The 12,301-nt window shown below is 42.2% G+C and overlaps 1 protein-coding gene across 1 annotated transcript in view; it reads right to left on the bottom strand.

The window, feature by feature from the left end:
- Positions 1-9,903, bottom strand: part of SNX6 (sorting nexin 6) — a gene marked incomplete at its 3' end in the record, with an annotated part of 52,505 nt that extends 42,602 nt beyond the window's left edge. Inside the window, exons 1-2 of the mRNA XM_039256978.1 lie at positions 9,634-9,903; positions 9,419-9,466 (exon numbers count right to left, since the gene is read on the bottom strand). Coding sequence (XP_039112909.1) covers positions 9,419-9,466; positions 9,634-9,882 — 297 coding nt within the window. The remainder of the gene's footprint in view (positions 1-9,418; positions 9,467-9,633) is intronic.
- Positions 9,904-12,301: the final 2,398 nt, after the last annotated feature.

The raw sequence follows: 12,301 nt of genomic DNA on the forward strand, positions 1-12,301 counted from the left end.
GTACTCCCCCTTTCCCTGGCTGGGGCAGGCGAGCAGGAGTGGTCATGGCATTCTCTCTGCTCCCAGCCCAAAGCCAGGGGCACTCTCCAGCTACATTCTGGAGGTCTGCAGGTGTGCACAGTCAAGACATTTTACTGCTGCCTTTCCGAAGTTGGCAAGTGTGCCCCCACCTCCACATGCTAACAGGAATCCAGTGGGCACATGCAGTCTACACAAAGGATGCCCCTTGATCACCTGGCCCTGGTGGCCAAGAGGGCTGGTATTCCTGAGCTCCACAGGAATGTAATAATCAGACAGTTCTTGGGAGGCTACAAACCCCAGGGTTCTGCACAGACAGCAGACTTAAACACAACCCCTGTCTTCCAATGAGTGGAGCCTCAACCTAAGAGGCTGCAGGTTTCCCATACATCTGGAGGGTAAGGAGGCACTTCAAGGGAACATTGACAGACACCATTCTTTTATCCCCCCTCCCCCTGGCCTTACTACAGCTCAAGGAGACATCCCAGAAAGGAGCTTTTATATTTATTTGAAGACCTGATTTTTGCACCTGTCACCTGGGGGACACCTCCAGATCTTCTGGTCTTGAAGCCAGGAGGGTTTACAATTGTAGCCCCACAAATCCGTATATATTGGCATACTTTAAAAGCTTGCCCCTGGGGGTCTATTTTCCAATCAGCCTGAAACTAGATGCTAAATGAAATTCCTCCCCTTGGAACATTGATAGATCATGGCACACCCTCAACAATGGGGACATATCAAGAATAAGTCAGACAGTTTAGACAATCACAAAGGTTCAAGAGACAACCAAGTTCTAGGGCAACATTGAATGAGAAGGTTTATCACCTACACAAGGCCATACCTTCAAGACTGAGACAGGTAGCTATTTGGTTTAGTACATAGAAACAAACACAGAGGCCAAGTAAATGAAAGAGAAATATGTTCCAAATCAAAGAAAAAGGCAGAAAAGACCTTAATGATACAGAGACAAGTAATTTATCTGATAAAGAATTCAAGGTTATGAAGATGCCCACTGAACTCAGAAGAATGGATGAACACAGTGAGAACTTCAACAAAAAGATAGTGTATATAAGAAAGTAGCAACCAGAAGTTATAGAGCTGAAGAATACAGTAGCTGAATTGAAATATACACTAGACTGAGTGAAGCAGACTGGATGAAGCAAAAGAGCAGATCAGTGAGCTGGGAGACAAAGCAATGAAACTAACTTATCAGAGCAGCAAAAAAGAAAAATATATATATATATATATTTTTAAATTTTATTTCTAGGATAGAGAGAGACAGCGTGAACAGGGGAGGGTCAGAGAGAGAGGGAGACACAGACTCTGAAACAGGCTCCAGGCTCTGAGCCGGCAGTCAGCACAGAGCCCGATGCGGGGCTCGAACCCATGAACTGCGAGATGATGACCCAAGCGAAAGTCGGATGCCCAACCGACTAAGCCACCCAGGCGCCCCCTTAGTAAACTTTTTAAAGCACTTAAAGTATATTCAAACAACTGTCCTAGGTATTATGGAATATATAAGGTGACCAAAAAGCCTTGCCTTCAAGAAATCTGTAGTGAGGAAGACAATCAACTATATGTAAAAAACACAAGAGTGTTTCCTATTCTCTTTGCCTTGCCACTTTTACTACGTGTACAATTTAACCTTATCAATACCTCCCGCCCTGTGACCTTTCCGTGTATCTCCAGTCTGTTACCCCTCTCTCTGCTTCCCTCCTGTTCCACCCCACTGTGTGGTATGTCACTCCGATACCTTTCTTACTGGTCACATCAACTCTCATTGCTCTTTCTGCCATATTTGGCTTGCAAATTTCCACACTCAGGATCAATTCAACAATCATCTTTGCTTTCTGAGTTGCTCAGTGTGGCTAGAAAAAAGTCACAAGTGATCTAATACAAATTAATAGTTTTCAAATTTCATTAGGCTCTTATAACCACTCAACATTCCTGGAAAGATCTGCCCAACTCCCCTTCTGGTTCCCTTCAGCAACTACACCAAACTTTTACTACCTCAACTATCTATATCTCCAACCCCACTCTCAACAAGTGACTTTGTTTCCCACATCCCAAAGAAATAAACACTAGCAACTGTTTTTCCCTCAGACCCATCAATAAACTCTTCTGGTCTCATCATCTTCTCCACTTTCTCATTAGTGGTATCCTGTGGAGGGCAGAGTTGTCTGCCCACCTGAACATTTAATCATCCTGTCTGCTCCACAACCTGCTCACACACTGCTCTTCTAGTCAAGTTAGCCTCTGTCTCATAAACCCTTCACACTGAGTACCTAATTTCGAAACCTAATACTTTTTAGTAATCTTGACTTCTCTGTAGTATTTTGCCTTGGTGATCATTCCATCTACTTCCTTTAAACTCTCCTTCTGGGGACTTCTCTCATACCTTTCCTACCTCTCTCAGCCCTGTCAATCGATTCATTTCTTCTCTATAACCCTTAAATGTTGGTTTCTATGGGTGCTATCTAGCCTGGGCAATCTCAGTCATCCTTGACTATAACTCCTAAACTTGTATCATCAACTCAGACCTCTTATTCTAAGTTCCCAATCATACTTTCACCTTACCAACCAGACATACCCACTTGGATGTATTCACTTACTAAACAAATGAATGCCTTCAATGTACAAACCACTGTGCTAGGTGCTAGGGATAGAGCAGTGAAGACACAATCCTCATCCTTAACAGATCTTACATTCTAGTTTGGCAGAAAAGGGATTAAATGCCTTACAGGCACTTCAAATCGAACATATATGAAACCAATCATATTATCAACCTTCTGTTTTTCTCTCCTGCATTCCTCATTTTCTTTCTCCTCTGCCCAGCCCAAGTACTTATTCAGTCACTATGCCCTGTTAATTCTATCTCCTAAACATCTCTTTGCTATATCCCTTCCTTCATCCCCTATTTCACTGCCTTAGTTATTCCTTCATCATTTTTCATCTGGACTGTTGCAACAGTCTGTTAACTGACTTCTCTGCTTTAGGAGAGGAAAGGATTAATCCATCCTCCACATCAGAGTAATCTACAATGCTATTTTCATTTAGACATAGGCCTTTCCCAGCTTAATATCCCTCAGGACTTCACACTGCCTAGAATTTTAATTATTATGCACCTTAGACTTAATCTGTACTATCATACTACCCCTGCTTCCCGTAAGAACAAGTGCTCCAGGTAGAACCAAATTATCTACGTATGCTATTTACTCTGCTGGCAAGTCTTCCCCTTCCCTGAGAACGTACAAAATTCTTGGTCAACATTTAGTTCACTTAGGTCATAGCAAAGTGGTTAAGGGTGCCAGATGTGGAGCTAGACTGGCTGGGTCTGAACCCAGCTGTTATAACCTTGGGCAAGCTATTTAATGTCTCTGAACTTCAGTTCTCCTTTCCAAAGAATAGTAGCAACTACTTAACAGGAATTTGAGAATTGAGTTAACATATGGAAAGTACCCGGCACACAGTAAATGCTACAGTGATGTGCAGCTATCAGTATGTCCTTACTACTTCCCCTTCTCTCAAAGGTAAACACTCTCTCCTTTGTACTCCCATGGCACTTTATCATAAGTCTGTCACTACACTGTGATGGCCTTAGGGCAGGAACTTTCTCTTTTTCTTCTGCCAACATTCATCTTCTTATCCTCTGCCAGTATAATCAATGTCACATTTTTATCTAAAAACAACTATCAGTAAATGTGGAATATGTTCAAACTGTTATGTAGGTACAAAAGAAAATGCATACATCTGGCCAAGTCTTCAAAAATAAGTCAAATTTCAAGTGGAAAAAAAAAAAAGGTGGGGGGGGAAAAGGCACTCTACAATATTAAAAAGCATGCATAAAGATATTAAAGTATGGAGATGCCTGGTCATTGACAAATGGACTAGAGAATGTTTAGAGTGTGTATGTGTGGGAAGGACATACTGAGAAAGCCAGCCTGAAAGCGTTAGGAATGGTGTTTAATGCTTGCTAAGGAGTTTGAACATTACTGCAAAAGAATTGGGTCCAGGTAAGTACTTCTGACTAGTGGTGTTATATGATTTAGTAATTTAGTTAGGTAACTTGAAATAATGTGAAGGCTGGATTGGAAGGCAGACAGACAGGAGGCACAGACCAATGACAGAAATTGCTACAATCCAGGCAAGAAATAGCAAGGACATTAAGTAGGGCCATACAAATGAAAGATGGGATAAACAATATTTTTAAGATGGTATTAACTGGCCTCAGTGACTATACTAATATGGAGACGAAGGATGTGATTCAGAGGTTTCTTGCTTGCACAACTGGAAAATGATAACATTAACGAAGATAAGGAATAGAGGGGGAAGAGCAAGGCTAGGAGTCTAGGAAGCTTTAGTTACTCCAAGTGGAGTAACTAACAATGACACATTATTTAAAATCAAAATCAAATGCTAAGAAGTATGCTATCACACTGGTACCCACTGCTCTTATTTAACAAGCACATCAGAGGAAAATGTGTCCAGTTCAAAGGGCTCATTTGTTTACTAAATAATATGTTACTGTCTTTCATTTTGGGGAAAAAATAGCCTATTGTGTAGAGGTATAGCTACAGAGTGGCCAGTAATTTTCAATATTGTGTATTTCTTAAAGCCTGCTTTTTATACAATATTTTCTTAAGACTGTAAGCTTCTCTTCTGTTCCAAATATCATAATGAAAATTTAAGGCTGCTTAAAAATGCATTTTATTATTTATTTTTCATAAGTTTATTTATTTTGAAAGAGAGAAAGAGAGAGAGCACACAAGTGGGGAAGGGGAAGAGAGAGTGGGAGAAAGAATCCCAAGCAGGCTCTGCACTTCCACGAACTGTGAGATCATGACCCAAGCTAAAATCAAGAGTTGGACGCTTAACCAACTGAGCCACCTATGTATTCCTAAAAATTTATTTTAAAATACTGATTTTAATTTTGCTTACTTGCTGCTCTGTATGAAATACCTGCATTATATTTGAATCTGTGATTCAAATCAAAATTCCTATCAATATATGCACTTCATGCTTTTTCTCTATCAAGACTTTCATTCTTAAAAGGCTGAACAAGATAACCTAAACTAAAATTACAATGCTTTAAAGATCTAATGGCAATCTATTTCTGTCAGGACAAACACAATATAAGGAAATTTAAACAGGCCAGATACTTCTGTTCTTGAAATGAGGAAACATCAGGGGAACTATGTAGCTATAATCAAACTTCAGTGCCCAACAGAATCTTCTTGGATACTTGCTGAAAAAGTAGTATATGACTGGGTGTTATATGGAATCCAACTTGACAATAAACTATCAAAGAAAAAAAAAAAAGAAAAAGTAGTATATGTCCACAGCTAGAACAAACAATCCTAAAATTTGTATGGAACCAGAAAAGACCCCAAATAGCCAAAGCAATCCTGAAAAAGAAAACCAATGCTGGAGGCATCACAATTCTTAACTTCAAGCTGTATTGCAAAGCTGTAATTACCAAGACAGTGTGGTACTAGCACAAAAACAGACACTCAGATCAATGGAACAGAGAACCCAGAAATGGACCCACAAACGTATGGCCAACTAATCCTTGACAAAGTGGGAAAGAATACCCAATGGAAAAGACAGTCTCTTCAGCAAAAAGTGTTGGGAAAACTGGACAGCGACATGTGGAAGAACGAACCTGGACCACTTACACTGTACACAAAAATAAACTCAAAATGGATGAAAGACCTAAACATAAGACAGGAAGCCATCCGAATCCTATAGAAAAAAACAGGCAACAACTTCTTTGACCTCGCCCGCAGTAACTTCTTACTAGACAGGTCTCTGGATGCAAGGGAAACAAAAGCAAAGATGAACTACTGGGACCTCATTAAGATAAAAAGCTTCTGCATGATCAAGGAAACAACCAGCAAAACTAAAAGGCAACCAGTGTGATGGAAGATGACATTTGCAAATGACCTATCAGATAAAGGGTTAGTACCTAAAATCTATAAAGAACTTGTCAAACTCAACACCCAAAAACCAAATAATCCAGTGAGGAAATGGCCAAATGACATTTCTTCTACAAAGAAGACATCCAGATGGTCAACAGACACATGAAAAAATGCTCACCCTCAATCAGCAAGGAACTACAAATCAAACCACATGATAGGGGCGCCTAGGTGGCTCGTTGGTTAAGCATCCAACTTCAGGTCAGGTCATGATCTCAAGGTGCTGACAGCTCAGAGCCTGGAACCTGCTTTGGATTCTGTGTCTCCTCTCTCTGCTCCTCCCCCATTTATGCTCTGTCTCTCAAAAAGAAATAAAAAAAAGTTAGAAAAAAATTTTCAAAACCACAATGAGATACCACCTCATACCTAGCAGAATGGATAAGATTAACAACTCAGGCAACAGCAGATGTCGGTGAGAATGCAGAGAAAGAGGAACCTTTTGCAGTGCTGGTGGGAATGCAAACTGGTGCAGCCACTCTGGAAAACAGTATGGAGTTCCTCAAAAAATTAAAAATACAACTACTCTACAACCCAGTAATTGCACTACTAGGTATTTATCCAAAGGATAAAAAATGCTGATTCAAAGGGACACAAGCACCCCAATGTTTATAGCAGCACTATCAACAACAAAGTATGGAAAGACTCCAAATGTCCACTGAAAGTTAAACGGATAAAGATGTGGTATATACAATATTAATACAATGGAATATTACTCAGCGGTCAAAAAGAATGAAATCTTGCCATTTGCAACTACATGGATGGAACTAGAGGGTATTATGCTAAGTGAAATTAGTCACAGAAAGACAAATATCATATGATTTCACTCATGTGGAATTTAAAATACAAAACATAAACATAAGGGAAGGGAAGCAAAAATAATATAAAAAGAGAGAGGGGGGCAAAACATAAGAGACTCTTAAATACAGAGAACTGAGGGTTGCTGGAAGGGTTGTGGGAGGCGGGATGGGGGGATGGGCTAAATAGGTAAGCGGCATTGAGGGCACTGAAATGAGCACAGGGTGTTATATGAAAGCCATGAATCACTAAAATCTATTCCTGAAATCATCATTATAATATATGTTAACTAACTTGGATTTAAGTTAAAAAAAAAAAAAAGAAAAGGTAGTGTATGTCAATTATACTTGGATTAAAAGAAGAAGAAAGAAGAAATATAAAAAAAAGTAGTTATCTGTCCTCTCTACTTCAGAAGGATAGGACCCAGAAACTTTGGTTTTCCAAACACCTCAGGTGATTCTGAAGTATTTCAAGGCCACTCTGAGAAATACTTGTACTAGCTCTGATATCAGAAACATGATTTAAAGTCCACCTCTTCCATTCATTCGTTGTATGACCTCAGACCACTTACTTAGTTTCTTCAAGGTTCAGATTTCTCATCTGTAAAAGGCGAATACTTAAAGTTTCACAAGGATGAGAGGATACAATGAAACAATGCTTATACAGTACTTAACACATGCCCACCTATAATTATTACTATGATTCATCCAGTTCCACAGAACAAAAAATAAGGAAGAACTGGACATATATACATATTCACCATGACATTCTAAATGCTTTGTTATTCATGGTAATGTTTTTTCCATTTTCATATTAAAATTTTCACCTACAAAATTCTACAAAAACCTCCCGGTCAGGCATGCTCTGTCTTCCTTTTTTTAAATTTTGGAATACACGAAGAAAGTTTTTGGACACATTACGTAACTGCTTCCAGTTTCATAAACAAACCTTATCAAAGGCATAAGGCAATGAACATTGACTATTAACCAGAAAATACTTTTCATATCAACATAGATACTCAAAAAATTAATATTTTTACTCAACATTAGTCAGATTTTACAGGAAACCAAATCCTGTTTGCTTTTTCTGGTAAACCACAAAAATTAGACACAAGGTTATCTAAATAAAAAATGCCAACTGTTTACATTTAGAAAAATCAGTTTAACTGGGCTATAATCAATTCATCTCCTTTCATTACACAACTCTTCTGGTTTCCCCTATTTTAAAATCCTAAATGTAATTTATAAGTGACCATCTAACGCCACTGTTTTATTCCAGAAGATGTATATACACACAGTTTTTTAAAAACTCATTAGAAACTTAATTTTTTAGAAATAACCAGAAATCTGTAAGCACCTGGGTGGCTCAGTTGGCTGGGTGTACAACTCTTTGATTTTGACTCAGGTCATAACCCCTGGGTGGTGGGATCCAGCCCGCTTTGGAGCTCCATGTTCAGCATGGAGCCTGCTTATGATTCTCTCTCTCTCTGCCCCTCACTCTCAAAATCAATCAATAAATAAACATTTTAAAAAACTCCAGAAATCCTGTATGATGCTTTCACACTAACTAGAAATTCTAAACGATGCTTTTGTGTAAACTGAGAAATTTATTAAAACACCATTTATAAAAGTATGCAGCCTCCTCTGCATCCTTATCATTTGAAAGCCTTAGAAAGCTCATCAGTTAATAACACCTCATCTTTTATTTAAAAAACAATAATAATATTCAAGAATATTTTATCACCTGCCAAAAATCAACTAACTGATGGGTCGGCCAAATCATCTAACATGAATAAGTAAAGGCAAAATGGAAAACTCAAGTGCAGGCTGTTAAATGTGATGGAACCAAGGAACCTTGCTGAGCTGCAATCATCATACATCAATATTTTTCAAGTGCTCACTTGTACAAGGCACTATACAGATTACCACCCTTCAGCCAAGGCAAATGGCGCGGGGGGCGGGGGGCGGGGGGCGGGGGGGGAGAATGGGAGGGAGGAATCGGAGCCCTGGAGGCCCTTTCTTAAGCATGCAATTGGGCTCAAACTACCACCAAGGGAACTCTGCAAAAGATGTATTTTTTTGGACGGTAAGAAACGTAAAGGTACCGTGAGCTTCCAGCACTTTGCAAAATCTGGTAGGATATTGGAGAAGAGTTAAGGTTCCGCGACGGTGAAATTCCTTGCAAAAGGGTAATTTTGTAAAAGCTTGTACTCTGTTTTAGGAGAGAAGGGTGGGCGGCAGCGGGTTCGAGGTCCACAAGAGAATACCCAGGGTGCCGCCAGGAAGGTCTGAGAATGGGTTTTCAAGCCCCCAAAGTATCGAGGGTTAGGGGAGGGATGCAGCTCCGGCCTCGACCTCCACTTCCGCACCTGCCCTGACCCAAGCGGTGTAAGGGGTCCAACGGAGGGTCTGAGTCAGGGACAAGAAAACGGTCCTGGGTCGCCGGGAAATCAGAACGGAGCGGCCCCGAGGGAGGAAGGGCTGCAGGAGGGCGGGGCGCGGTGCAGCGAAGGAACCGAAAGGAGGACGGCTGGGAAATGGGGCCGTACGACCGGGGACCCTTCCGGTACCACACCCGAGGGCCAAGACGGGACGGGAGGGTCCCGTCAGCGAGAAGGAGGCAGAACTTACTCCGCGGTCCTCCTCCGAGAGGAAGTCGGGGCCGTCGTCCAGGCCTTCCTGCAGGGTTGCCGGGCCCGGCGCACCGGGGGAGAAGATGGAGTTGGGGAGACACAAAGGGAGACATTAGTGCCAGGCCGGCGCGGCCCCCGCGCCCGCCCCGCGCCCGCCCCGCGCCCGCCGCCCCCACCGCGCGCCCGGGACTGGGCGCCGCTGAGAACACCCACCATCATGGCTGCTCCGAGTCCAGGGCCAGCGCAGGCGCGCACGGCACCGCGGGGCCGAAGGGAGCCGGCAGCAGCGGGAGGGGCGGGGCTGGTGGCGGCAGGCGGGGGCGGGGCCTCAGAGCAGCCCGCTCCGCCCCGCCCTGGAGCCGGGGTCAGGGGGCCATGAGCTGTAGGAAGAAGGAAAGCAGGGCCCTCCGCCCAAGGTCGAAGCACCCCAGTCGGAAAGGGCCCAAAGGCCCAGACCCACATGGCTGCGGGCAGGTCGCAACTGGCCGGCTCCGACCCGGAAGGAACCCAGTGCCACCCGGGGAGCTGTCCAGTTCCCATTCCCTGAGGGCTGCCGCGAAAAAAACCAAGCAAGCGCTCTCCAGAAGCCACAATAAATCATCTTGTCTTTGTATTATGCCACACGATAATTAATCACAATTAATATTTTGCCCATAGAAATTGTGGGAACTAAGGGCCTTCATAGTCAGCTGTAATCAAGCTTTTACTGTTGATGAGGTAATAACCTCAGGGTTTGGGGCGCTAATAGTTGAGCACTATAAAAATGAGCTGTTTGCGTTACAAGAGTATTTCTTTCCTTTATATGAACACGTGCCTGCAGATCTACTCTAACTGTCCAGCCAGGTAGCACCACGTGGGGTATCCACAGGCAATTCAAAAGATGAGACAAATTATTCCTTAACCTTTGCCCCATGTCCCTTTTACACACAAGCACACACTCAAACGTACAAGCCAGCCTTATGCTTCCACTTAATGGCATCAGCATCTTTAAATTTTCAGACCAGAAACCTCCAAGTCCTATTCAAATCCTTCCTTTTTCTCCCTCACTCATCACACCATTTAGTAACAAATTCTATTGCACCTACAATTGATTTTCTGTCTTATCTCTTAAATTGTCCCATTCCTTCCTCTCCTTCCTTCCACAGCAATTATCCTCAGTATCTGTTTGACCTTTGCAATACTCTCCCAACTTTTCTTTTTTCCATCTCTCTTTCCTCCGTTCTACATACTACTGCCAGTTTTCCTCCTGGACAGACATCGATGATAATGCTGCTACCCTGTTCAATAATCTTTACACATCTTTATGACTTAAAGTCCAACTCCTCTGCCAAGCATTTAAGGCCCTCTACACTCAATTCCCTCCCTCTTTTGTTGAATTGAAACTCTCAAAACAGTAATGTTAAACAATTAATATTTTCTTTTTTTTTAAATATTTTTTTTATTTCTAGGAGAGAGAGAGAGAGAGCGAGAGAGAGACAGTGTGAGCAGGGGAGGGTCAGAGAGAGAGGGAAACACAGACTCTGAAATAGGCTCCAGGCTCTGAGCTGGCAGTCAGCACAGAGCCCGACGCGGGGCTCGAACCCACGAACCGCGAGATCATGACCCAAGTGAAAGTCGGACCCTTAACCGACTAAGCCACCCAGGCACCCCTAAACAATTAATATTTTCATGAGAACTTTTTGTAGCTTTCATTTTGTATGCAAGAAGAACTGAGGCACAGAGAAGTTAAGTTACTGCCCGAACAAGGGTTATTCTCCAATGGAGGAGGGGCGGGGGGGGGGGGGACTTTATTTTTTGTCTTTTGTTTCTTGTTTCCCAGCACATTGTAATAACTACTAGAGTAGTGTTTTTCACTGGGAGTCATGAGGCATCATGCGGCATCAGTGTAGTGTGATGAAGTGTCAGGAGGGATGTTCTGGTAATTTGTTGCTGATGAAAAGTGCCAATATTTTCTAATAATTTGTTTTTGGTTTGAAGGTAATGCCTGTAAAGCTCTGCTTCCCAGATGGAGAGAAGAGTGGAGCTACAATTAATGAGTGGCATTTGAATACAACTGATAGGAGGGTCAAGTGTGCCCTGTGGACAAAGGTTGAGAAGTATCACCTAGGACCGCCTAAATGTCTCTGATCATTAACCAAAGGTTTCAGTTCTTAAGCCAAGTCCAGAAACCTTGTACCGAAACACTCATATTATCAAATGTCAAAACTTTGAAATCAGTAGTTAAAAACAAGTTTTAAAATATGAATAGCCGAATAGGGGTGCCTGGGTGGCTCAGTCAGTTAAGTGTCCACTCTTGATTTCAACTCAGGTCATGATCCTAGGGTCATGGGATTGAGCCCCACTGGATCAAGCTCTGTGCTGAGTGTGGTGCCTACTTGGAATTCTCTGATCCTCCACAACTTGTGTGTGTGTGTGTGTGTGTGTGTGTGTGTGCATGCACACACACTCTCACTCTCTCCCTCAAAATAAATAAATAAACATTTAAAAAAATATATGAGTAGCCAAATAAAATCATCAACAAAGACTTACAGTAATTACTACCTTCAAAAATCAATAACTGAAAACTGACATGAATAGAGAACCCAACCTTGAAATAATAGTTATTCATTAATACCTGAGCTGACCTTTCTGGGTAAAGGTCTCAAACTATATTTTATAAATGATGAGAAAGAATTATCAGTAGCTGATGCTAACAACTATCAAAAAAGTCACTTTAGAACTTAAGAGACATCAGGGGCGCCTGGGCGGCTTAGTCGGTTAAGCGTCCGACTTTCGCTTAGGTCATGATCTCGCGGTTCGTGGGTTCGGGCCCCGCATCGGGCTCTGTGCTGACTGCCAGCTCAGAGCCTGGAGCCTGTTTCAGTCTGTGACTCCCTCTCTC

Source organism: Hyaena hyaena, unplaced genomic scaffold (assembly GCF_003009895.1).
Source record: "Hyaena hyaena isolate Hyena2069 unplaced genomic scaffold, ASM300989v1 scaffold_599, whole genome shotgun sequence".
NCBI lineage: Eukaryota > Metazoa > Chordata > Mammalia > Carnivora > Hyaenidae > Hyaena > Hyaena hyaena.